Source organism: Diuraphis noxia, unplaced genomic scaffold (genome assembly GCF_037042655.1).
Source record: "Diuraphis noxia isolate RWA-SAM2 unplaced genomic scaffold, SU_Dnox_SAM2 contig0001, whole genome shotgun sequence".
Lineage (NCBI taxonomy): Eukaryota > Metazoa > Arthropoda > Insecta > Hemiptera > Aphididae > Diuraphis > Diuraphis noxia.
The window spans coordinates 38,693,207-38,721,030 of NW_028301711.1; the positions used below are offsets into that span (position 1 = coordinate 38,693,207).

The 27,824-nt window shown below is 26.5% G+C and overlaps 2 protein-coding genes across 8 annotated transcripts in view; one reads left to right on the top strand and one right to left on the bottom strand.

Annotated features, from left to right (window-relative positions):
- LOC107170328 (MAM and LDL-receptor class A domain-containing protein 1-like) overlaps positions 1-12,092 on the bottom strand; it is a 42,675-nt gene extending 30,583 nt beyond the window's left edge. The window contains exon 1 of the mRNA XM_089217143.1: positions 12,044-12,092. The gene's annotated coding sequence lies outside the window, so the exon portion shown is untranslated. The remainder of the gene's footprint in view (positions 1-12,043) is intronic.
- LOC107170631 (uncharacterized) lies at positions 2,966-26,549 on the top strand. Of its 7 annotated transcripts, none has more exons than XM_089217136.1 (18): positions 2,966-3,375; positions 6,996-7,202; positions 7,526-7,627; positions 7,932-8,030; positions 8,257-8,391; positions 8,554-8,631; positions 9,082-9,180; positions 9,320-9,352; positions 11,530-11,679; positions 13,087-13,155; positions 18,156-18,236; positions 18,437-18,556; positions 19,798-19,884; positions 20,099-20,212; positions 20,273-20,582; positions 20,660-20,835; positions 20,976-21,526; positions 21,622-21,767. In XM_089217136.1, the coding sequence occupies exons 1-18, from the start codon at positions 3,356-3,358 to the stop codon at positions 21,651-21,653; spliced, it is 2,463 nt and encodes an 820-aa protein (XP_089073262.1). In that variant the 5' UTR covers positions 2,966-3,355; the 3' UTR covers positions 21,654-21,767. The 7 variants fall into 7 exon arrangements, with proteins under 7 accessions (XP_089073262.1, XP_089073266.1, XP_089073267.1 ...); XM_089217138.1 differs by lacking the exon at positions 21,622-21,767 and adding an exon at positions 26,333-26,549 and having other exon boundaries at positions 2,968-3,375; XM_089217139.1 differs by having other exon boundaries at positions 2,968-3,375; positions 18,476-18,556; positions 21,622-21,766.
- The last annotated feature ends 1,275 nt before the right edge of the window (positions 26,550-27,824 follow it).

Sequence of the window (27,824 nt, forward strand, 5' to 3'; positions counted from 1 at the left end):
CAAACTTAATGATTTTTAAGTTTTATCTAATAGTTTTATAAGCATTCATTTTTATTAGCGCCTATACTTAGGTACGATATTTATATTCATATTTTGCTTTTTATTATGAATATTAATTAATATTTCAATAATCTATACATAATTTTATCGGTAGGTATATCGTATATGATATACAATTATAATTTATGATATCTATATAATATTATGTATTGTAAGATTTGCACAGATGTGATCGGCTGGATATCTGCTATAGCTCAATACTCGGGCAATGATTGTTACTTGTTCGATACTTCAAACGAACTCTATTATACTCTATACTGTATACCTATTATTTATATATATTTTTTTAATTCAACTAAAATGCATTATTTGAGGAAGACACTTATCCAGAGGCGCAAATCTAGGGTTGCAGGGAGGGGGGCGACTGCCCTCCTTCATTTGGTAGGTATAGGTGGTCAATTGATTGATACTCGATGGTCAATTTTCATACATAACAATTTACAATAAGCATACATCAATACACTTATATTATATTATATTTTTATTTGATACATTTTAATATTATTATTTATATGTAAGTGAGCACAGTGAAATTTTTTTCTAATAGGTGGGTATTGAATACTTTTGTTTTGCACCCCCCCCCCCCCATAATTTGAATAAGTTTGCGCCTCTGCACTTATCCATTGAATTTATTAATAATTGTTATTAGGGCTAAGATTTCTATGTATTCGTGATAGCGTATTTTCATTCTTTAGTCCAGTTACATTGATTGTCAATATTATGCCCGCGATTTGGCTCATATTAATCATATTGAATTTAATCAATTAATTTTTTATCTATTTCTTTGAATATTTGAATCAAAAAGTCAAAAATGCATATACCTAATCTAATAATTGTATATTTAGAATGTTTGAATAGTTATTTTTAAAAGAAACTAAATTATGTAAAATTGTATATACCTGTAATTTATGTATAATGTATTATGTAAATATACCATTTGTAACTTAATCGGTAATGGTATATATCGGTTATATCGAGTTAAAAGTTAAAATAGAAGATTTGCCATATTAAAACCTTGTATCATGAAATTATTATAAGTTATTCATGAATTGATTTACTTTTTATTAATCACTATATAGTATAACATGTGTTTACTACGCACTACACAGTAGACTAAGTAAACTAAATGGAGTGTTTGTTGTATATTTTGTGCGTGACATTTGTTTAACGTTTATACAAATATTTCGAAGAATGGCTTAAGTTCAAACTGAAGGTGCTTATCTATATGAAGTGTTGTTGGACAGTGTCGGATCCGGGGCTTAATTTTGGGAGGGGCAAAAGTTCAAAACATTTTACAACTGTCGTAATATGCACTATGTTGTAGAAAGTCGTCACTGTAATATATACATAATATAGGTGGGAATATTTATTTTTGTAAATTGTTAAAGTAGGTCACGCCAATGAAGCAAGATGTGCTGAGGCATTAATATATTTTACTATATAACACGGCGGTCGAGTCCAGTCCGGGGGCGGCTGAGTGATTCGGCGAGCCCGAAGGTACGACACGCGACGGTTGTACGTGTGAAACGTCAATCGTAGTACGGGCTATATAGGCAATCTGAATTTGCCAAGTGACTTATTTATTTATGTTTGTTTTACATTTGAATAAAAGTGTTTCCGACCCAAAACCCGAGTTTACATTTTTTTAGTCATTCTTAAGTTCTTACCTTTCATAGGATCAGCGCCGGGATATACGTAGTACTGTGTGTCAATGAGGTTTTATTAAACTGAATAGTGCCAAGGTATATGTAATCTTTGAGTCATTTCACATTTTCACTAGATAGGAACGAACTAAGAATTGACAAGCGCATACCATCGTACCTCAAAGTTAACAGTGCCATTCTAATTAATTTTAGAGAGTGTTGTTAGCTAGAGAATACGAGAGTAAGGCGTATTATAGACTAAAGTTGTTTTACTTCGTATTATCCAATACTGGTGATACCACACAACATATACGCAATATTCTTAAGCAGTAAATGAACATTTCTTATTTTGATAGTGATGGAAAAGAGACAGACGGACAATGGATTATGGAGCAAAATGGTCAAGATTTGTATTGGTTTTTATTTTTGAGGAAAATGATCAAAAAAGGATCCCAGGATAGTGGACCGTCAGTGACCTACATATAAAAAAGTTTTGGGAGGTGTTTTTTAAAATCAGTTATGAAAAGTAGAAGATTTTTATTTTGCTTTAGTCTGTTTTTCATTAACACTAAACAATGTAATATTATACTTGTCTATTAAAGTATAATTTGACAATTAACATTAAAATAGAATACAAAAGTAAGTAACCATAAAAAAACCAAATATTTCGGAGCGTGTTTGAACACCAAGAACACCCCCCTGTGGACAATGATAAAGAAATACGTCATCTTGTTTTTGGTGGAAATTATCAAATAGCTAATTCTCTAAATTGTGTCTGTGAGTGTGTTGTACGTTATTACCCGTTGGTATATTATTATCGCTCTAATGCATAATCTCTAATCTTTATTAACTTTGGTGCGATAGCGATTTATTAATAACACAGTCTTGAATACAACAATACACGACGTTTATAATGCTGTTACTGACACAGTGACACCTTCCAACCACCCAAGTAGCGAAGTCCGAGACCGAAGATTTACTTAATATTAGCTTAAACTCAGCTCTAAAATATTATTATTACCTATATCTCTATTGTGTAACTTTGCTGGATATTATAATTTATATTACAATATAAATTTATTATTTATTAACAACGATTAAAATATTATTATTTATTATTACTATTATTGCAATTATGACATAACATAATAATATTGTTATTATTAAAGTTTGTCTAAGGCCGTGGTTGCACTGGTGACTGGTCGCGCGACATAGTATCACTGTGATCATTTGGCCGATCAGTCATATTAATATATTATTTTAATCGCCACTTGTCCGTCGCGGCGTCGCCGGCTGTAGTGGCAGTAGTGCTGTCTGCCTGTCTGTTGAAGTTGAAGTGCCGTGCGACGCGCCATATCTGAAGACCGTTTTAAACTATTCGCTACTTTTTTTTATCATATTATACCGCGTCGGCGTGTTAGCTGGTACCTACTCGTGTTGCGCTAAACTTGTCTGTGGCCTGTGCTAGTGTAGACTTGTAGTCGCAGACTGCAGTGGTACCTACGTTTTTCGTTATCCTCCATGTTTGACCTGGTTGTTCCGATTGTCATTTCCCGTTTTGCACTCACCACGTTTTGACAACGCCAGCGACCGTTGCGAATCCAATCCACGTTTGACTGCTGACAGAACCTCGACAAGAATCCACCAACGCAATGGCGGATATGAATCCCAAGTGAGTGGTGGTTATTTTACTCGCTCATAACGACCGTTGGCCGACAGACTTATTGTTTGGTGCTGGCCGGCGGGTGGCGGTGGTGCGCGGCGTTTATCAGGCACGTGGCGTTGGAAATCATCTTTTCGATTTTTTATTTTTTCATCAGTCGTTTATTCTCAATCTTAATTCTACAGTAACTTACAACTCCAAATTATTTCTGTGACGACGCCGCCACCCCAGCACGGAGGTGTACCTATATCTTATGTCTTTGGTCGGTCGAAATGTTTAGGTAATTAATTGTTGATCAATTGTAAAGTAATAGCATACCTATAATTAGCGCCGGATAGAGGCTTTTCGGCCCACCGAGATTTTAAATTTCTACCAGCCCTCAACAAAGTATCGGTCCATTCGAAAAACATTTTTTTATGATCACTTATTTAGTATGTGTGCTTTAAATAATAATTGTTTCTCTAAAGCACATTTACAAATTAACCTATTCAATAGGTACATTACATTAAGTTACTTAGTATACTTCAGTTATATTATTAAAAAAAAACGCAAAATATAAGATAGATAATATAGATAATATAAAATATAATTTAGATCGCCTGGATTTATGCAATTTGTAAACATTTCATTTTATACTCATCAGTCACCACTCATGAGTCATGCCCTAAGCATGAGTAGTATGACGATTTTTAATCAATTTTTTATAGGTTACTATAAGTTTAAAATTTGATTTTCTTTTATATATACCTATAATATATTTATATAATTATATGACGTATATTGTATATAGATAAAAAACATATTATTATTTTAAATTATTCTAGTTTATATCAGTGTTTGATATAATACTGATCTTGAATTTTTACGCGGCCCACCGAGATTTTCTTGGTAGCTCACCTGTTCAATCTGGGCCTGCCTATAATGCAATATAAACATTTAAAAATAAAATTGAAAGAATGGTTAAGACGCTATACTCGCATGTGTTGTTTCAGTCTTACAAATGTAAAACATTGCTAAAACTGTTTTGCGCGGGAATGAACCACTCGAGCTATAGGTAATCCAAGCTAAGCAACCAAATGTTCACACTAAAAAGAGGAGAATATTTACTGTGCAACGTTGTCTTTAATTTTTCTATTTCACAAATTCAAAAAAAGTTCTTACTAAAGTTCTGACATTGAAAAAATATAAACTACTATGCACTTTAAATATTCTTCTCTCTATAGTGTGAAAATTTGGTTGCTTAGCTTGGATTACATCTTGAGTGGTTCTTTACCGCGCAAAACAGTTTTCATAATGTTTTACATTTGTAAGACGGAGACAACACATGTGGGTGTAGCATCCTCTTAAGTTTAGCTGGAATTATTGTCCAGGAATCGTACATTTTAATTTAGCCCCCCCGCCCAGCTATAGAAATGCATACAGTGTTTACAGTAATGTAAGGACATTTTTAATTATTGTAGCAAAATTACTCAAACATTAAACAAGACATTAAAGGTACTATTTTAGTAAAGCTCTAGTAATTTCATTATATTTATTTAAATTATTGCAATTGTAACAAAATTACTTTTTGAAAGTACCTAATTCCTTTGAAGTAACGTATTAGGTATTTTCAATGTTATTAAAATAATTGATAAATGTAGTATGTATGAGAAAACCTTGGAGCTAGTATATTTGAGTCAAATTATGTATCAATTGAATTTATTTTAGATTTCTTAGGTTTTATATAATATTCAATAATATTATTGAAGATCCTACAAATTAATACTTATACATTTTGTTCATATATAACGTCATTAAGTCAAACAATGTTCAGTGACAGATTTAGTAGGCGACGTGGCAATTACCCCTCCCAAGGGATATTTTTTACTTGAATTATAGCGCCATATGATAAAATGAATATGAACTTCATAAGTCATAACTATAACTTCAAACTTATAAATAAATGATACAAAAAAGATATGTTTTTAGTATTAAAATCGGAAATATGTATTCAGTGATGTCTTTGTTAGTACCTATCAATTTGTGATACCAATTCGCCCCCTCCTCAAATGATCTTCAGATCCGCTACTGATAATGTATCGCTACATCATCAATGTTATACCATACTCTGCTATACAATTTTACCATGACTCATTAGTTATTCTTATTACTAAATTTTAGAAATTATGAATTCATTTAAAGAAAAAAAGCTACTAGTAATGTCTCACTTTTTAAATAAAAAGTAATGTAACATAATAAAAAATAACATGAAAGGTGAAGCGAATTTACCTAATTTTAAATAAAAATATTTAATGTAACAAGTAACATAGTTTTATTACTGTTCTTAAGTGTTTTACTCAACACTGCTTACTTATGCTTAAATATTTTAATATTTCAGAGGGGTTTGTAAAAATAATGAATAATATTATTTGGTACATAAGTTAGTATGTGATAGGTAGTAAGTAGTATTTACCAACTGTATAAATATTCTCATGATTTCTGGTAAATTTATTTTTTTACGGTGAAACTGGGGTCTGAATTTTTAGATTAAAAATTTTTTTAATATAATGCTTATAAGTAGAGCCCGGATTTATATGCATTAAAAAAGTGTCGAATATGATGCAAATATGCAAAAAAAAAGTGGCTAAATATGCAATTATATGCATTATGTTACACTTATAAGTTATAAGTATTATGTGAAACAATCAACAAATATTCTTTATAATATTAATTGATAAAAATAAATAAATAAAACATTTTATTATGAACAAATAACGGAAACAGTGTTGTATACTATCTACGCAATAAATACTAGTGTCATATGCTATCTACAAATACTATTTATTGTCTGATGTTATCTATATAATCGTAATAATATTTATCTATATTCTACAAAGTTAGATCCCATGGGTTTTTAATGATTAGTTAATTATGCGAGTGTGTTTGTCATTTATATTATTTTCAAAATGACTTCAATTGGTGATTTATATAGACATATTATTTATACTGATGATACTTGTGTGATTTTTTTAAAACAAAAAGGTGTATTACCTACCTAAAAAATCAATAATGTTAGCAATGAAGTATGTGGTGACTTTCTCAACTAATGTTATAAAAATAGCCGCAAACGAGATTCCAATGGACAATTTGTGAAAACAAAATATTTACGTTGCCAAACTCGTGGTTGACAAACTTATCAGTCTATTCGTAAAAAAAATCTGTTTTTCACCTATGTCAATATTAATGGAAAATGTAATAGCGGATTAAGTTTATGCCAGATAGTAGAACTCGTATGGTATTAGGCACATGGTATGAAAGTACCTAAAACTATGAAATGGACAGGAAGAAGTCAACATACCGTGTCGGATTGGAAATATTTTTTAATGATATGAAAAATACTTTTCAACTTTAATTAAGAACATTCATTGATAACATTAGGTAAACGACACAATTTAAAGGTAAATAGCAATTTGTAGATAGCATATGACACCGCTACCCAAATAATAAATAATCAAAGCACCTACCTATGCTTTATTATGCATTTTTTTTCATAGGAGTTCTATGTCATACATTATGTATGACATGGGCCTCAAATGTTTTTTAAAACTCATACATTTTTAATTTACATATTGTTTATTTTATAAATTTAGAAGATCATCTGATGGAGTTGAACACTGGAAATCTATCAATTTTTATTGGAGTTTGGTAATGTACATTACTCGTAATGTACTAAGAATTTTTTTCTCTATTGCAGCATGTATAATGTTCCAAATCAGTTCATGGCTTAAAATTTTATCTGATTATCTTAAAACAACTGAAAAGGCTGAAGATTTACCTGAGAAAACTATTGAAAATAGGTACTACTAATATTGATTTTTAAATTAATTAAATAAGCTTAAACTCAAATTCTTAATAATTACTAGGTATCTTTTTTCACTTTTTATTACCTATATTATCTTAATTTATATTATTAATCTTTCAATATTAATAATAAGTATCTATATTTTTATTAATATTAACTTTATTTAGTTATCTATATGCCTATATACCTAATTAATTTTTGTACTTACTAAGATTTATACAAAATATCTCATACTTAATTTGAGTAGATACATAGTAAAATAATTTATATATTTCCTCGTATATTTCTGTATAGTTAAATATTATTATTTTGTTTAAGGTGCAATGTTAATTCTTCTTCTAATCACACCAATAAAAATGAAGAGCTAAAAGCAGTATTTAAAGTTATCAATGATACTGATAATGAATTGATCGACAAAGAGTAAGTTACTAGTACAACTATTGATATTTTAACTTCTTAGACAAGTTATTGTCAATATCAAAGTTGTTTAAGTGCAATAAAAAAAAAAATAATGAATATTCTAGAATTTTATGTTACCGTAGTTTAATGTTTAAAATCTAGAAATTTGCTATACTAAACCGGTGTGAAAAAACACATTGGGATGTTTTTAGACCATATCATTTACATGGTTCATTATCCTGGTATGGGATAATGTGGGATAATCTTAAATCGGTTTAGCCTATCAAATTTCTAGAATAATTTAATTTTTATCTTTCCTTTCAAGGTGTAATTTATATTCCAATCACATCAGCAAAAATGAAGAGCAAAAAGAAGCAAATAAAGTTATTGGTATGAATGGTTTAATTGACAATGGGATTAAAAAGTAAGTTGTTAGTATTATACTAAATTCCTAAAAAGTAAATTAGCTACTGGGATTAAGTTAAACTTAGTATGGGTTTAGTTATAAACTAATATTAATTTATATAACAGACTGGTCTCTAGATAACTAAATATTTTAGAAAAACAAAAAAATAAATAAATAAATATCAGAAATTTTAACTTATTAAAGTTGACCTTTAAAATAATTCAATATTTTTCTTTACTGCAAGGTGTGATGATTATTTTATTTCTAATAAAATCAATAAAAATCAAAAATCAAAACAATTTTATAAAGTTATTGACAAGGTTATTGATGATATGGTGAATGAATTACTCGAGGAATTAATAGACAAAATCAATAAAGAGTATGTAACTATTTTGTAACTTCCTAAACAAATATTCAAGTCCAATAGGTGACTGTAATATTTTCAAAAACAATAAAACAAATTTGAATCATCAAGCATTTTCTAAGTTGACTACTTAATGTTTATGTTTCCTTAAATGTGTAATTGTCATTATTCTTTTAGTCATGAAAATCAAAATGAAGAAGACTATTGTATAAAAGTAGTAATGTCTGATACTGAAAATAAATTGTTAAACCAAGAGTAAGTTAGTTAGCTGTTAATTTGTGAGTTCAAAATCTTAGAACTTTATAATTTAGTTTTTTTTAACATACAAATATATAGTAGTAAAAATATTTTTGAGTGGCTCATACCATGACTAAATGTACAGACATCAGCTAAAAATTCATTATCATTAATATTACATATGTTCCCCAAACATGGAAAAATCAACATGACAATATCAACATATTAGTATTATAGCTTTCAGATTTTTAGTGTTTTTTCCTAGTTTGGGAACATTTCATATGCCATGTTATTTAGTTGACATGTATTTTTTTTGTTTATAGGTGCCACATAATATGCATGTTATATATATTTTTTTTTTTGATTTTTAGTTTAAAACCTTTCCAGAAAAAACAAAAATAGAGTTATAATAAAATATTTCTTCCGTATTTGCATATTTTTTAATAATTCAATGTTTTTTTCATGCAGGTATAATTATCAATCTGTTTTGGACCATAATATAGTTACAGAACAACAAATAGTAAATGGAGCTTTTACTAATATTGTAAATTACAAATTAAGCGAAGAGTAAGTTTCTTAGTTAAACAAACTAATATCCTAAGATAAATTAAAATAAGTTGATGATTTTGATGAATAAAATTGTTCTTAAACTAATTTATTTATAGATTTCATACTAATTATGTATAATATAATTTATTATGTTTAGGTCTGATTCTCAATACTATGAAAATGAACAAAAGTAAGTAACTATTAAAATATATTAGATCTAATTAAAATATTATAAGAACGTCTAATGTATTGTATTTTGGTCTCTGACTTACACATGTACGACATTCCAAATTTTTGTTCACCAGTTTCAATAGTGTGCTGTTAGTTTTGATATTAGAGCGAATGGTAGCTATTATGATATTAAAAGGCAATAAGATCCCACTTAAGCTTTTATTGTTATTATTTTTAATTAGGTTATGATCTTTTTGAAGCTATGCATTTTAAAATGATCAAAACTTAAAAAAATTTCCATAAATGTCTATGTGGAGCCATAGATGAACAAAAATAAACGAAAAGCTGCTATCTTACGTGTGCAGGCACAATGTCCTCATAAGAAAACGTTATACTTGGATCTGTTGTCTCCGTCTTACAAGTCCGTAACATCACAAATTTTATGCTTAGCAGATCACATGTAGCTCAGTAAGTTTAAAATTTAGAGTGAATTGATTTCTTATAAAAATTAAAGTAACATTATTATCGAGGGCATCTTATAGGCTGTTAATTATATTTTAATTGTAAAGCGAGTAATGAGTATTTTAAAATTGTAAATTGTTTGAATATCTTAATATGCTCATTACTCGTTTTAAAATTGAAATATTTTAGACAATAATCTTACCTTTAATTTTTATAAGAGGTCAATTCACTCTAAATTTAAACATACGGAGCATAAACGTGATCTGCTGATTATATAATTTACTATGTTATGCGCTTGTAAGATGAAGGCAACACATGTGGGTATAACGTCCTCTTAAAAAAATGGTGATTTTGTTGTTTATTTTTTTAAAAGACCTAAGTCTCAAATTCCTAGAGAATCAAGAGAAAAGTTAGTATTTTATTTATGTTTAGATATTAATGTATTTTTATATATAATTTTGTATTGAAAAAGTTTATTTTAAATAATTGTTCAAAATTTAAAATTGCCATAATTTTTATAGTTCTAATTCTGAAAACAATGTAGACAAAGTTAAAGAAGAGTGAGTGTTGATTTAACATAAACCATTTGTAAAAAATATTTTTGCTATTGTTTTCAAAATTTTAATTGTTTAAATAATTACATAAAACAGCAAATACAAGAAATAGGAGTAAAACGACCTACGTTTTGTCTCTGTTAAATGCATTAAAAATTAAAATATCTAATTTTAGGTTTTAAACGTTTCATTTTTTTATAATGTAATTTTTAACATAAAAATGAGTTAACTTATTCAGAGGTAAGAATATTATCAGGGGTCAGTTGCATTTTTTTGATATTTTAATTGTGAAGAAATTGTATGATTTAATATTTTACAAACAATGTACTATTTTGAAATGCTCATCAATTACTTAAAACCTAAAATAACAAAAAAAAATTATCCGATACCTGATAACTCTTACCTTTAAATTGCATGATTGATTAATTTAATCTAAAATTAAAAATGAAGTAAATGGATTTTTCTGAATGTTAAATTGTTATGTTTGTGTATACATATATTTTAATAGGTATATAAAATAGTCCAATAAGAGATATCTAAAATATATCTGGTGTATCTATGACTATTCATCAACTTAATTTCTAATGAAAGATTCAAAAATTGTGTACAATAATTATAGACATTCTATATGCGTCTTTAATTAGTATACAAGGGATCGTAGGGGTCTGGTGTGGCACGGTTCTTGTTTATGGTTGCTAATGTATGCTACGGCCAAACATTGTCTGCTATTGCTAGTTCTCGGATGTATGACCACCCGGGTTTTTAGTGATAAATTTTTATCTCGCATACCCTCATGTTGCTAAACCCTCTTCCCCCACAAAATTCTTATGCTGTGAATCCAACCTATGCGACGAAAAACAAAACAGTTTGTATTTTGTCGCATCGGACGCATTGTGTTGCGATAGAACAGCATGGTCAGAATAGAATTCGTTCGCACGAGTCGCACTAGTCAGATTCACGTAGGACATGGCGTTATGGTCATAGTTTCCGATACTTCCTAAACCTTATAAAAATAAATATTGTAAACATTGTCGACTTCACAACATAGACATCGCATGAATTATGTATATTTGCCGAGTATAAATTAATTTAATTTACGTTTGTGTTATGTACCTAATTTTTGAGATTAAAATATTAAATTAAATCCTCTTAAGTTTTGTTATTATTTATTATTTTTTAGAATTATTACTTGCGAGGACATTGGATCTGCAAGAGTTAGAAAAAAACATCCTATCAAAAATACTGCAATGTTATTAATAACTAAAACAATGAATGAAAACAAATTAAAGGACAAACAATTCAAGTTAGAAAACAAATTGAATAAAGACAAGTAAATGAGTATATTAATAATGCTATTGTATTACCTATGTTTAAGGAGCGCAAAATATACAAATAATTTTTTTATTTTGAAAAAATGTTCAATTCTATGAAAAATTTTAAAGTATTTATTTCTATTCGCGCTATTTAATAAGTTATGAGGAATTTAAAAAAGACAAGTGACATAATTGTGCTAGACAAGCCATAATTGCTTTGCTTCACACAATAACTACCTTACTTTTAAATTATAAATTTTGTGTAATGACTAATGATCATGCTGTGTTGTGTTTTTATTTATAACAACTGTGGAACCAGAATGTGTTTTGTGTTTAGCTTTTTAAAATATTTAATATCTTCAATAATTTTTTGTAACTTACACTTTGTTACTGCAATCATTTTTTGTAACACAACATGGCATAACTGGCTGTTATCTTAGTACCTTTAATACATAAAAAAAAAAATTAAACAATATGTTGAAATTCTGATACTTTTATTGTTTTAATCTCAAAAAAAGTTACACATTTATGTTTAAATCCTACTAGAAAATACATTTTTAAATAAGTGCATTATTGTGTGAAATAAACTACTTCTAAACATTTAAATAGGCAGTTATATCAAATCTAGCCCTATGATGTTCTAATCATTTTATATACTCAAATATCTCTTTGCTTAATATATATTTTTTGCATTGAATTTTAACAAAATTATTTTTAAATAGTTCTATCTAAAAATAAAGGTAAGATTATTATCTAGAGCAATGCTTATCAACCTGGGGCTGTGGCTATATGGCTAAAGAGGCTTTGAAATATTTATTTCATTTAAAATATTTTTGGTTATTTAGTTATATTGCAACCAACCATATGATAAATCATTGTCAATAAAGTCTAATGTTAGATTACTGTTATAAAATTATAATAAAATTGTTAGGGGGGCCTTGACAATTTTACATTAAATTTAATGGGCCTTACACAAACAAGGTTGAGTAGACTCTAGATTCTTGAGCATCTTTTTTTAATTTCATAGAAATTAGATTAGTTATTAATTTTTAAAATCTAGAAGCATTTGTTTTTGTTTAATTTAAAGTACTTAGAGGATGTCAGTGCACCATTTGTTTTATTTCTGACCTACTTGCAATATCAAATTTATGCTTAGCAGAACCAACCTTGTATTATTACTTTTAATACAAGAGTGAATGTGCCTGTGTCTCTACTGTAATAATTTACATGCTCTTAACTAATATAAATATTAAAATATCATAAATCATAATATAGCCAATGTTGGGACAGATATTTTCACATATATGTTGATATGTTCTCTATGTTAATGATTTATGAAAATAACTATACATAGAATCTGGACTATATTTAATGAATTATGTTTTTATTTTTGTTATTGTTTATGATTAAAAAATATTTTCTAGGATTGCAAAAAATAACATTGACCACTGTGAAATGGATGATGGCAGAAATCCGATTACAAAGACTCAAATGTAAGTACCTACCATCATATTTAATAATATTCAGAACAGTCAAATTTATTTTCCTTTTGAGTTTTCAAATAAATAAATTCTTTGTTATGTATACACTTTGATTTATAACCTAAAACAGGGCGAGTTCATAATTATTTCAATTAGTTAAAATTAAGTTACTTTAATACAAATTCAAACTAAGTTAGAATCCAAGATAGTTCCTAAAATTCTCCATATTTCTAACTCGGTTAGTTTTGTAAAATTAGTAACTTGAGTCAAAGAAGAAGTTAGAAGTTGGTTTTTTTAATATTTAAATATAAATTAAAAACACTGGTTTAAAATGTGTTAAGTATTACATAAATTAATTACTCAGTGGGTAAGCATCTAATTTAAATTATTGATGACTTGACTAAAAATAATTTGATGAAATATCTCAACTTTTAAGTAAGTAGGTAATAATATTTAGAAATTAATTGGAATATATAAACAATATGGTATTATAATACAGTAGGGTCTCGATAATCCGAACACAGGCTAATCCGAAAGACGCGGTAATCCGAACGGGCTTGAGAATTATCTTATCACCATAATATGTACATATTATGCATGTATTTATAAATAATATTTTCCGGTAGCACAATTTTTCGATTATGTGGGACAATGCATATCAATCCATAATAGGAACCAGTGTACAAAAAAAAAAAATAAAAAAAAATAAACTAATATTTTAAATGGTAAAAACTAAAAGTTCATAATTATATTAATATTTTTATGTATTCATTGTCTTTTGAAATTACGAGTTTTTACACGATTAATACCTACAAATAAAAATAAAATTTCATAATTAAAATTACAATAAAATTGATGTTTTTTTTAAGCCATAGGTAATCCGAAATAATCGCTAATCCGAACGACACCTTTCCCCAATCTCGTTCGGATTATCGAGGCTCTACTGTATGTATATATATTGGGGGCCATCATAATTATTTTAGGCTTCGTGGTTAACACATATTAGAAGAGATAGGTGTACAACTTATATAAATAATTAATTATCAATAGTTTGACTAAGAAAATGTTTTTATCATATAATTGAAAATACTAAGTGTTATTGAAAAATTATTATGATTTTTTTGTGTCCGTCATCATGTTTTGGATTAGAAATAGTGCTTTGTTTTTTATTTCAGCCCCTCTCTGAAAAGGAAAATTCTTCTAGTTGGAACTTTGGGGGGTTAAAAATATGAAGTTTTCAGTAGTTTTCAAAAACGTCAGGAAAACCCCTAAAAAGTAACAAAAAAACGGGAATTTTTACTCATGATCAGTTTTTGACGAATTTTATTTATTTTTTATTTTGCTGTAACTCAAAAACAAATGATTGTACATACTTGAAATCGTCTCCAATATTTATATTAGCATTTACTATTAAATTTTAAAAATATAATGGATATGTCAAAATTGAACTCAATGATATAAAAACAATGTATAGCAAAGATATGGTTTATCCACTATATTATAACATTATTCTAAATTACACAAAAAAAACTAAAAACATTCTCTATTAAAATATTTAATTTTGTCAAGATTTTGACCTAAAATATCTATTTAAAAAGATAATGTTTGTATAGTGTATCTATTTATGAGAATACTTCTATACAATTCGAAATAATATAATCCTTAGCTATTAAAATTTAACATTTAATGAATTTCCTCAAAATTTAAACTTTAAATACTTATATAAAAAACGTATATATATTTCTTAAATATTTTTTATCCATTACATCATGCTATTATAACAACATATTGTTTGATAAGAAATTATTAATTTAATTAATTTACATGTAAAAATATTCAATGTAAATTTTCAATTTCAAATACTCATAAAACTGTGTTTGACTTTCCTTCAAACTTTTTTTTGTAAAATGTAAAAAAACTTTTTATTGAATTTCCAAAGATTTTGGTTGAGTGAATAGTTTTTTTTATCAACAATGATACTAAAATAAACTAATCAAAATCAAAATTTTCTTATTCTTATAAATAGCTCAAAAAAATCAAAATATTCTGAAAATTACACATATCTATGGGTTTTTTTTTTTAGATTTACACTAAACCAAAATTGATTTTGTGTAAGAATTCCAATTTTTTCTTAGTTTTTTTTTCTTTTTTTTCTTTTTGAATGCATCTACTAGATTCACTTTTCCACCAGAAAAGTTCCTTAGTTAAAAATTTGATCATGTGACTGCTCGTGCCTAGGTGTGCATAATTTTAAAAAGCTGGTAAGTCGTGGATGTCGCTCTGTTGTACAGTAGGTTACTGTAATGAGTGTAATGAATGGGATTAAATTTGAATGCAATGATAGGTATCATTGTATACGAAAAACGATTCTGAACGGAGATGATTTGTCAGTCTAGGATATATTATATTTAAATATTGTCATATATTCTATTTTGAAACAAATATTTGATTTTTCAATTTAGACGCATTTTGCATAAGGCATGGTTAATCAATTAGTGTAGTTATCATAATTCATAATACCTTATATTATAATAGATATACATATACCTGGTTTGAGGATAAATCGATATCATTACGCTATTTCATAAAAATTTAAAACTCAAACGCTCAAAAATTTTTCCTATAATGAAGATTCAAATTTTCTCTATAGCTATTTGAAGCAAAACTTATGGAAACCTTATTGTTGAATTTTATAACCTTAGATAAAAATACAAACAATATCATGAATTTTGAACTACGAAAAAATTCGCAAATATTCATGGTTTTGACGAATTTTTGTCAATATTTGAAATTCAAATGCTTATAAAAATTTAATTTGCATTTCCGGTGGACATTTTTTTTGTGATACAGATTGTAAAACTTATAAGGAATCTTTCATTAAATTTTTAAAACAGTTTAAAAAATAAATTTTTTTATTAATTTCTAGCTTAAAATAATTTGTGAATTTTTGTGATTTTTACTTATTTTGTCAAAATTTAAAATTTGAATGCTTATAAAAAAAAATTGTAACTATGAATTTATTTTATTTTTCAACTGCTATTGTAATAATATGTTAAGAGCCTTGTACTAAATTTTCAAGATTTTCTACCTAAAAAATAAATTTTTATCGATTTTAATTAAAAAAAAAACTAATAATGATTGAAAATTGCATATACCTATGAATAGTTCAACTTAAGTCAAATTTTTTTTTTTAATTTCATGGTGAATAGAACATAGGTACTTATATCAACATTTGGTGAAAATGTCATGTATCAATGTTCATTCGTTTTAAAGTTACATAAAAAAATCATAATCGATTTTGTCGAAAACTGATTGTACGTAAAATTTCCCGTTTTTCCGTTAATTTTTAGTTTGTTTATCCCGATTATTTAGAAATAGATATAGAAATATTATTTTCTTTTAATCCCCCACTGTATCAACTAGATTCCCTTTTTGATTTAAAAAGGTACTGAAGTTAAAAGTCAAAGCATTTTTACTGCCCCAAAACGTAATGACAAACACAAAAAAATTATTCATGGTTTTGACGAATTTTTGTCAATATTTGAACTTCAAATGCTAATAAAAAAAAATTGTACCTATGTATTCTTATGATTTTTTATTCACTATAAGAATAACTTATGAGGAACTTTGTATTAAATTTTCTAGTATTTTGATAGGGCCAAAAAAATTTTATCGACACTTCAAAAAAATGTTTTCAGACAAATTGAAAATTTCAGTCGTCTATAAATATCTCAAAACAAGTCAAAATATTTTGAAAATTAAATTATGTAAATAAAATGCCAATATAAATAAATGATAAAAATTTCAAGTATCTACGGCTTATACTTTTTGAATAATAACAAATATTTAAAATCGTTTCAGGATAAATCGTTATCGTTACGCTATTTCGAAAAAATTTAAAATTCAAACGCACTTAAAATTTTTCCTATAATGAAGCTTCGAGTTTTATCTATAGCTATTTGAAGGAAAACGTATGGAAAACTTAGTGTTGTATTTTTAATTCTTAGTTATAAACACAAAAATTTTTATGATTTTTCAACTTCAAAATTACTTGCAAATATTCGCGTTTTTGACAGATTTCGTAAAAATTTGAACTATAAACGCTCATAAACAAAAATTGTGACTAACGATTTTTAATTTTTTTTTAGCTACAATTAGAACAACTCATAAGGAACCTTCCAATTTTTTAAAATTGAACTGTATATAGATATCACTAACATTAACATTTGGTGAAAATTTCAAGTATTTACAGTGATTAGTTTTTGAATTACAACCATATAAAAAAATCGATTTGGTCGAAAACTGGTTTTGCGTAAAAATTCCCGTTTTTCTGTCATTTTTTTTTTTTGTTTTTCTCGATTTTTTTGAAAACTGTTGGAAAATGTTTACTTTTGACCTCTATAATGCACCAAGGATATTCACTTTTACATCGGAAACCACCCCCAAAGTTTGAAATTGAAGCATTATTTCGACTAGTTATGCTGTACACAGACACAAAAACAAACATAAAAAAAAAAAAACACACATGTCATTGTAAAATCAATACATTTATCACTTCGTTCAGAATCTAAAATTCATTTTAATTTCTATATAGTTTCTCGAGTATCTGTTAAACAGTATTTATTCTATAGTAAAAAATGTAATTAAAAAAAAATTTTGTTATTTGCATAGAGACGCCAATTATATACTCTTAAAATGTAGTCTAGTTATGTAACATATATACATCAACTAATAATTTTTTGAAGGATTATTACGATAATTATCAATTGCAAACCATCTACTTTAAACATCACGAGTCGCCACTGTGTACAACCACCAAATATTTTACCCTTGAGGAGGTGCTACTGAAAATCTATACATTCATTACAACACTCAGAATCTAAAAAAAACTTTTTATATATTAAATTCAATCTATATAAACTGTTGGAAAGTCTCTATGTATAAAAAATTAATAATGTTCTTTCAAATATTACTTATTGGTATTATAACTTATCTTAAAAATCATTTCTTAGGATCACAAAACAAAATGATGTCCACTGGAAAGATTTTGAAGATTTTGATAATAGTAAACCAAATTCAAAGACTGAACATGTGTAAGTGTCATCATAGTAAAGATTTAGAACAATAGAATGCATATTATGTAATATGTAATATTATATCTAATTTTTTTTTTTTGCGATTCAAATAATTGATAATTTTTATTATTTATACATTTGTTGCAACTTAAAATTTTTTAAATTATTTCATTTTTTAAAAGTAGCTATTTTCTAAAATCTGAAATTAATTTTTCAAGTTCTTCTAAGTTCAGTATTAATAGAAAATTATTATTAAGGACCCCATCAAATAATAGTGAATGTCGAGATAATCATGACGGCACTGAGAACAGAAAACCATTCTCAAAGACTGAAAATATGTAAGTTTCATTAAAGCAAACATTTAGTAAAATAGGATCTAATTATTAAAGCAAAATTAGTTTTCCTATTAAGTATTACATAATTTAGATTCTTTATAAAAAAAATGACATTTAATTTAATTTGAATAAAAGAATGTTGACTCTATGTACAATGTATATATTAGGTATACTGGATCACCAGCCAAATTCTGTAGATCAATGAATGGAATAATCATTATTTTTTCAAAACTAGTTTTATTCAACTTACAAAATTAGTATACTAAAAAGTTTTTTTTTTTGCAAATTATCATTTATATTACTAGTATCATTCAAAACTTGGTATAGAAAACAAATATTTGAATCTAATTTTATAATTTTTATAGCAGGTATTTTATGATAAATACAATTGCTTTATTTGTAACTTCAATATTTATAAGTTCATTATTTTATTAACTAGAACATACAGCTATATAGCAACAAGGTTTGTTCAACATAATAAAACATTTTAAAATAATAACAGAACTTTTTGTTTTCTCTTTCTGACCCATATATAACATCAAATTTGAGTTTAGTAGAACCAACCTTATGTTTAGCTTTAGTATTTGAATGGTGAATTTAATAGATCAATAATCAAAGTTACATTTTAGAATATTATCTTGCGTTCTTACATAGATGATTTTTTATGATATTTATATTTTAAAGCGAGATATGATCATTTTAAAATAATTGTAATATTTTAAATACAAATAGTTTGTGTATAAATTGAAATGCTGTATAAAAAAAGCCATAAGAACACATATAATACACTTAATTTTAAGTTCGATGATTGGTCAATTCATTGAAATACTAAAGCTATCAACATCAAGTTGGTTCTATTAAACTCAAATTTAATATTATATGGCTTTTAGGTCAAAAAGAGAAAATCAACAGTGCTGACAACCCTTAACCTTATTGCTTATGATGGTTTTTTCTATCTATATTTAGTTGATAAAGTAGATTTTACGTAATTCTTAGCAAACCGATTTTTAAAACATAAAATATCAAATATGATGTTGATGATGGATTCAAATACTGGTTATAAAAACTGATAATATCTAAATATCATCATGATTTATTTTTAGAACAGAATCTCAAAACTAAATATTTTTCTTTTTGAGATTTTTTATCATGTGTACATTTACAGTGTCTTAAAATCTTTAAAAAATCTGTTTTTATTTTATTATTTTTTAATATATAAGACTTCTTATTAAAACCATTTTTAGGACCACAAAAGAACCAGCCAGTGAAGGCTGGAAAGATAACGATAATCATGAATTCAAAAAACCTATTACAAAAATTGAAAATAATATGTAAGTAGCATTATATTTAACTGTCAGAAAAATAAATTGCAAAACTAATTTGATTGCATTTCCCTTTGAGTTTTATATAATTATTGTTACAATTACATTAATTATAAATTGGAATTTTTAAAATTATTTTTTTGCATACCATTTATTGCACTGTTAATCATTAACCAGATTTTTAAAAACTCATAAACAATTTTCTAATTCTATATTTTTTTAGGTTAAATATATATGAAGTGGAAGATGACATATTTGATTTACCTTCTAAATTTTCTTTAGCACATTGTATTTGTGAAGATTTTCATAACTCTATGGGCATGACAGCTGATTTTAAGTATGATAATCATAATTACATTATTTAATTCTGTCTGTGAAAAATTAATTAAAATTTTAGGTTCAAATTTGGTAAAATTGGTGCATTAATGGATCAACATTTACGTGTGAGTGATGTCGGTCATATTATACATAATGAGCAACATGTATTTTATTTAGTCATAAAAAAAAAAGTGGTACAAAAACCATTATTATCTAGTTTAGAAATAGCTTTGTATAATTTACGTAGTAAAATGAATGGCCTTAAATTAACAAAATTGGCAATTCCAAAGTATGGATTAGACACATTTGATATGACGGAAGTGAAGAAACTGATTTCAAAAATATTTAAATTATCCAATATTGAAGTAACTTTATGCCTGGCATCACCAGTAAGTTGTTACTTTTATTATATTATTATTATTATTATTTTTTTTTTTTTGTAATAATTAAATTTTTTTTAATCTAGAAGTTAGATATACAACAATTCAATCCACCAAAAGTAAATTTTACTTATAAACAACTGTGGGAGATGGAGAAACAAACTGATTTAATACTATTTATAGATATAAACACGGTGTACTCAGAGAATTGGAATGACATAGTTTTTGAACATATTAATGCTAAATTCCCATTTAAAGAAAAGTAATTTATATTTTGTATTATTTTATAAAAGTAATGTTTGTTCAATATAGTTTGTTGATAAAATAAGCGGTTTAAATTAAAAAATTAATTTAATTTAAATTAACCTTAAAAATTAATAATACCTATTTGAACATTTATAGATTGTTAGAAGATATTAATGTTAAACCAATGACTCATGGTGATTTACTGATCTACAAAGTTGACAGTGAAGTATTGTTTTGTTTGTTCCTCAAACCTTATGATCAAAATCCTATGTACTTTAGAAGTCTCGAAAAAGCTTTTCAAGAGATGAAATCACAATTAACTGGCTATAGATATCTTGGAATTCAACAAGAGCCAATAAGTTATAAACCTTCCCAACACATTTTACCACGTATTTTATGTGTGCTAAAATCAGTGTTTAGTGTTCAAAATGCTGAAATTTGGGTTTGTGGTGATACTGAGCAACATAAAACATATAATTATCAACAATATAAAAAAGTTGTTAATGATGTCATTGATCTGAATCAAAAACGAAATTCAAAACCAAGCAATAAGTCTAGACATAGATTAGAAAAAAAAAAACATAGTGCGAATAGCAATAACAGTAAACATGATTTATCAGAAAAATATTGCAGTAAAAACACATCAGATGTCAACGTTGTTACATATCTAAACCGAGAACCAATACCTGTTGATAATTACATAACAGGTAACTAAATATTAATTTTTATCATACATTTAAACATAAGCAGCTTACAATATAATTTCTTCATTTTTTCTAAGTTTATGGTTCTTTGTTTGTAGATGTTTTAGTTGGATTTGTACTTGAAAGTTAGTTAGGATTACATAATTGAGTCAACCTAATATTATGGCCAATATTTTCTTTTCACTCACCTCTAAAAATGATCAAATAATAAGTATCAATATATGTAATACAATTTTACATTCTGTATAGATCAATGGTTATTTCAATATTTTTGTTTAAAATTGAGATTTTTAAGAAGCATACCCAGTCTCTTTGATGTATTATGGTATCACAAATATAAATTGTATTAAAATTATAAAACAAATTAAATAACTATGTAAAAATTACATAGTTAATTATATGAAGATCCGCACACATTTTTGCTGTTTTGATAAAATTGTGTAAATTTTGAAAGATTATAAGTAGGTACCTTGTACTTACCACAAATATTATTATTTAGGGTACTTACACTAAGTAACAATGAGAAATACCTAAATAAGAACACGACATCATGCAACTTCAAAATATGGAATAGATTCATTATGTCTTGCATAAATACAACGAGTACCTACAAATATTTTAACTATTTAGCTATTTTAACCTTGTTGTGTTCAAAAACCAAACTGTGTCTGGTGTGATAAATTTTAAGCTAAAATTTTTATGTTTACTTTGAATATGTCACTAAAAATAATTATGTATTAACAACCAATATCATAGTAAAAGTTAAAATAAGGTTTTAAGAATTAAAACAAATATAGGTGCATTACTCCAGCACCCATACTTTTGAAATCAGAAATTGCTTCAAGCAGTAAACATGTACTTTATTTTGTACAATTCAGTACAACCAAAATTCAATTTTATACAACCTCAAGCCCCAAATCCAATTTCTTCTTACAGGTGCTGTGGTGACGATAGCCCTGCACTTTAATCAGTTTTTTTTTTACAAATTTCAACTTTAAACCAGGTTCCTAGTATTATGCACTTTATTTTGTACAATTTTGTACTACTCTCAAACTGGTAGTGGTTTTTGGGGTTTATAGAAGATGAAGTACAAAATTAAAATATTTCCCCCTTCTCTATGATCATAATTTACCAGCTGTAACTGTTATTGATTTTTAATGTAACTCAAGCCTTATATTATAAACAAAATTATTTTCTGTTTTAGATTCTGAGCGAAGTAATGAATGTATTGATTTTACAATGACTGTGCTTTTGTGTTTTATTTTTTATTTTTGTATCTGTCACGGTTTAGAGCAGTAAAAGTGCTTCGATTTTCTTCAACAGTAACTTTTTTGGTAGGAAAGTAAATCTAGTTTATGCATTTGGGAGGTCAAAATTTACATTCCCAATAGTTTTCAAAAGCAACTAGAAAAAAAAAACCAATAAATTAAGGAAAAATTTGAATTTTTATACAAAATTAGTTTTCAAAAAAATTAATTTTTTTTAGTGTAATTCTAAAAAAATACTACTGATATTTACATTTTTCACTGAATTTTTTTGTTAACATTTTCTATACACCATAAAATAATGTACATACATACCTGCCTAATATAACTGCCATTATTTTAAAACTTGATATCTGAGTAGGTACCTAATATTTCCTGTTGATTATTTTTGAATTATAAATTAATCAATTACAGATATTCCTATCTACCTGTTAAAAATGATAGGTATGCATGGACGATCTAATGGATTGGCCCATAGGGAAATCGGAAATCTACTAGTAGGCCTCCATCAAAATTAAACTCGAAAGCCCCAATACCGAAAAATTAAAAACAATTTTAACTAATAAAAAAAATTTTTTATAGTGTATTACAATACCATCTGACAGATGTCCATTATTTATGCGTATATTTTGTAATATTTGTACACTCATTAAGGGCTTCTGTATAATATGAATTGATACATCCCAGTTCTGTAGTATATATTATTATACTAAAATTAAATAATGTATTAAATATAAATTAGTGATGGGTCGAACTGTTCGGATCTCGAACCGAACCCTTGATGTTCAGTTCGGTTCGAAATTCGAACTCTGCATGAAAAAAAATCGAACCGAACTATCAAGCATATTTTACTGTTCGAAAATCGAACTTAAAAATATTTGTCGAACCAAATATACTGGCCACGATACTTCGAAAACGAATAACGATATATTTGTACAATTCTTCAAAAGTTTTTTTAAAAAATAAAAATTGATAATGATTATTTAGAAATAATTGGACTATTGGCGATAGAAAGTGATAATCTGTAGCGGGCACGTATTATTTTAATAATATAAGTAATATTATTTTTCCAGTCGCCCGTTACACATCCACCCTCCGCCGACCAAAACATTAATAAGTTGCTTATTGCTAATAGAGGCAGTGTATCTACATTCATAATATAGCTATTTTTGTTTTTAACATATTCATTGTAGAGGTTAAAATCTATTTTGGGTAAATCCCTGATAATATTTTGATACCGCGACTGCTGATATTAAAAACATGTTTACAACTTTACTTACGTCTTACATTATACATTTTACTAATCATTTGTGAATAATTATAGTTATTATTACTAATTTTTTTTTGTATATTATTAAAATGCACTGATTGTATTGTCATATTATACTCAATTTAATTTGTAGGTAGGTACAATGTACATGATAAAAAGTATTGAGTTCGACTTAAAATCATAATCGGTTCGGTTCGGTAGAAAATATGAAGGTTCGGTTCAGTTCGAGTTCGAAAAAATAATTTAAAGTTCGTTTCGATTTAAAAAATCGGGGTTCGACCCATCACTAATATAAATGTAAATAAATTTGTTCAAATGACAAAATTAAACAACCATAGTAATAATTCATAGGTTTATATAAGTGCATATTTATATGATAGGACTACAGGAATAAAACGTCAATAACAATTGATTTTATTAAGTATTTTTTTTATACATATGTTTAACATATTATATAAGGCCTAGTAGTTGTGTATTTACGGGGGATGATCTGAGTGATTATCAACTCCCAAAACTTTATTTATTGAGTATAGATTATTAAGTAATAAATATATAATATTATAAAATATATTTGTATAGTATAAAGTAAAATCATGGCCTATAAAAATGTATTTTACGAATAGGTATGAAGAGAAGGAACCAGGTCCCTTTGGCTCCTAATGGTAAAAATAGTTTTAGTCATATTATCACCCTCTAGAAACAAATCCTAAATATGCCACTGAAGCCTTGTTATATGTGGCCCTAATAAATGTGTTTTGGAGCGTTTAAGAAAATTTTACTAATTAAGGGAGGGAAGGTTTGAAGGTAGTACAAAATGTAATTTTGGTTGTACAAGATTGTACAAAATAAAGTGTATAATACTACTTGGTACTACAATTTTTTTGATTAACCTAAGTACAAAATATACTCTGTCCAGTTAGAGACTTGCTGTAACTTGACAATAATATTGATCCTTTTACGCATGTCATCCTTTTGTGGCATCCAGCCACACTGCTACCATTTTGACAGTTCACTCGGTGCCGTAGAAACCGCGGTGCGGGCGGTTCATTACACCAGGGCCCCGCGTTGCAATTTCTAATATGAGGCCCATACTTAAATAAAATAATATAAGAATTAAGAATCTATACTAATAACAATGTTTTTCATAAGATCATAATATAATGATAAAGCTGTTAGCACTTTTTTATTTTAAGTATAATATAGCACCGCCAGGCTTCAAATTAGCACTCCCTATTCCCATATAATAACATATGTAATAATAAAATTATTTTTGAATTTTTGAATACATAATATATTATGTACAGTATAGTTGCTTAATAGCTTAAATAAATAAAGAGTAGCGATTACATTAACATTTATACAATATCAAATTTTTTATTAGTTATTAATTTGTCTATACAAAGTATTGAAGAAAAATTGATTAAAATTTTAATTAATTATATTTGTATCATAATTAAAAAGTAAGAATATAAATAAGTAAAAATTTAAAATAATTGCAATGCAGTTTATTATATTATTATTGGGGTTGTGGACTGCGGGGGGCTAAGCCTCCCACAAATCTGTGTACCATCAATTATATCAGCACCCACTATATACACCCAATGTGCGCCATTAAAGGGGCCACAAATTACATTTGCACTGGGGCCCATCTATTTCTAGCTACAGAACTGAGTTCACTATGGTAGGATGTTGTATATGGATGCACAGAATCTGTGCATTCTCACTTTAAACCTTTAAACAAAGTACACATAGAATTTGCTACCAGAAACTTCCTTCAAAGGTGGGATCTCCATCATCGCTACATTTATTTTTTTCAGTAAAAGTATTTTATGGAAGGAAAAAAATGAAGTAAAAAATACTTTCATTGCTCCGCTCAGAATCTAAAATATTACTAGCTAAAAACCATTTTTGGTAAATATAATACCGATTTCTAAAAGCTTGAAACCAATTTGCAAGTAATTTATAAAATAATGGCACATTTCTTTAATTGACAAGACAAAGAGGGGAAATTATCTTTGACCATATCTACATTGTAAATATATTATAACATTTTAAATTAACAAATTTAAAGTAACTCGGATATTCTATTTCCCTACCTATCAGAAATATAGAGATAATAGCATATTATTTGATGTACCTACTTACTATTTGGTGCATTATTAAATGATCAATATCCATCCCCAATATTTAAGAAAGAAAAATATACTTAAAAAATAGTATTTATTAATTATTTAATTGCTAGATAACTTATAACTATTTTTTTTTATGTTTCAGAAAATTGGGATAACTGATCATTTTATTTATTTAGTTTTTTATTATCATTTTATTCACAATTAATATTTTGTTGTATTAATTTATTTTTACTGATATTACTCTTATGAGTATTGAATTAATTGAAAGTATATTTTGTTAATTCACACTGATTGTTAGGAAAATCTTTTAAAACGATTTAACGATTTAACAATTTATGGGTTTTAGTGATTTCCCTAAAGTTATAAAGTTATAAATAATCATTAATTCCTTATGTTGAAAAAAAAATATATATTTTTTTTTATTAATATCAAAATTGTTGTTATTTATAAGTATTTCTACGGTTTAGCTGATTTAGGTTTATATTTTTTTTCAAGTTGTTTTTAAATATTAGTTAAAATATTGTTTTTTTTTTCAGTTCATTATTTCTAATGTAACCCTTAGTTTATGAATATCAGTATTTTTTAAAAATTTAAATATTATTATTATGTAATTACACAAAATCATTAATATTTTAATTAAATATTACTGTTATAATTTTTTATGTTCCTACCTACTATATTTGTATTATTTTGTTAAATGTATTCTAATTATGATGGTACCTAGTTAGTAGTTATATTCAATATGTCTAAATTGTTGATGAATAATATTTATGCAATAAGGAACTTCTTTAGAATGTAACTATGTAAATAAGATAAAATGAAACCAGAACTTTTTTATTTAAGTAGGTCCTGGACAAAATTATTATTAAATCAATCCCACTTTATTTAGCTCCATGATTACTAATGATGAATCATAGTAATATTTAGATATTGTTTGACCACCAGCTTTAACTTAATTTCTTGGTTTGGTTTTTATTAGTTGATTATTTAAGATTATACCAAAGCTAGCATAACCTAACTTAACCTCATTCTAAGTTGAGACAGTCCATCAACCTATTAAACCATGTATTATTTAAGTACATAATCTATTAATTTATTGTACCTATGGTTCCAGCCATGACTGTATTGAGTATATGCACATGATAAGATTTTTTTCAAACAGTGTATGGGCTTCATCAAAGATAAAGTAAGTATTTAGATAGGCTGGATGGGTGCCATAATATAATAATATGTTTAATAAGCCAGTTAATAGGTAGGTTGGTACGAGGTATCAAATTATAAAGAACTTCATAGCTGTGGTAGTTACTTATGAAAATCAATAAATATATATTGATATATTTTAGTGGTAAATTTTTTAATAAGAAATTACATATATAATCTACATATTATCTTGTTTCAGTATAAAATTGTGATTATAATAAATATAGCAGTACACTTATTGTAGGTATTTTGGTAATATTTTTGACTATAATCTAGGTTGCTAACTCGAAATAGTAGTTGACATCAATGCTGAATATATATATATATATATAATTATCAATACACAAGTTATATGTTATTATTTATTATTCATAGTAATTAATATATTTTAGATTCTAAACAGCAATGAATGTATTGATTTTATTAAACAAAAA

Excerpts from the sequence above, each read along its gene's own strand:
- LOC107170631 (XM_089217136.1), top strand. The coding sequence starts at position 3,356 with ATGGCGGATATGAATCCCAA. Across the intron at positions 9,353-11,529 it reads TACTATGAAAATGAACAAAA|AATTATTACTTGCGAGGACA; the intron begins GTAAGTAACTAT and ends ATTATTTTTTAG. Across the intron at positions 19,885-20,098 it reads ACAAAAATTGAAAATAATAT|GTTAAATATATATGAAGTGG; the intron begins GTAAGTAGCATT and ends ATATTTTTTTAG.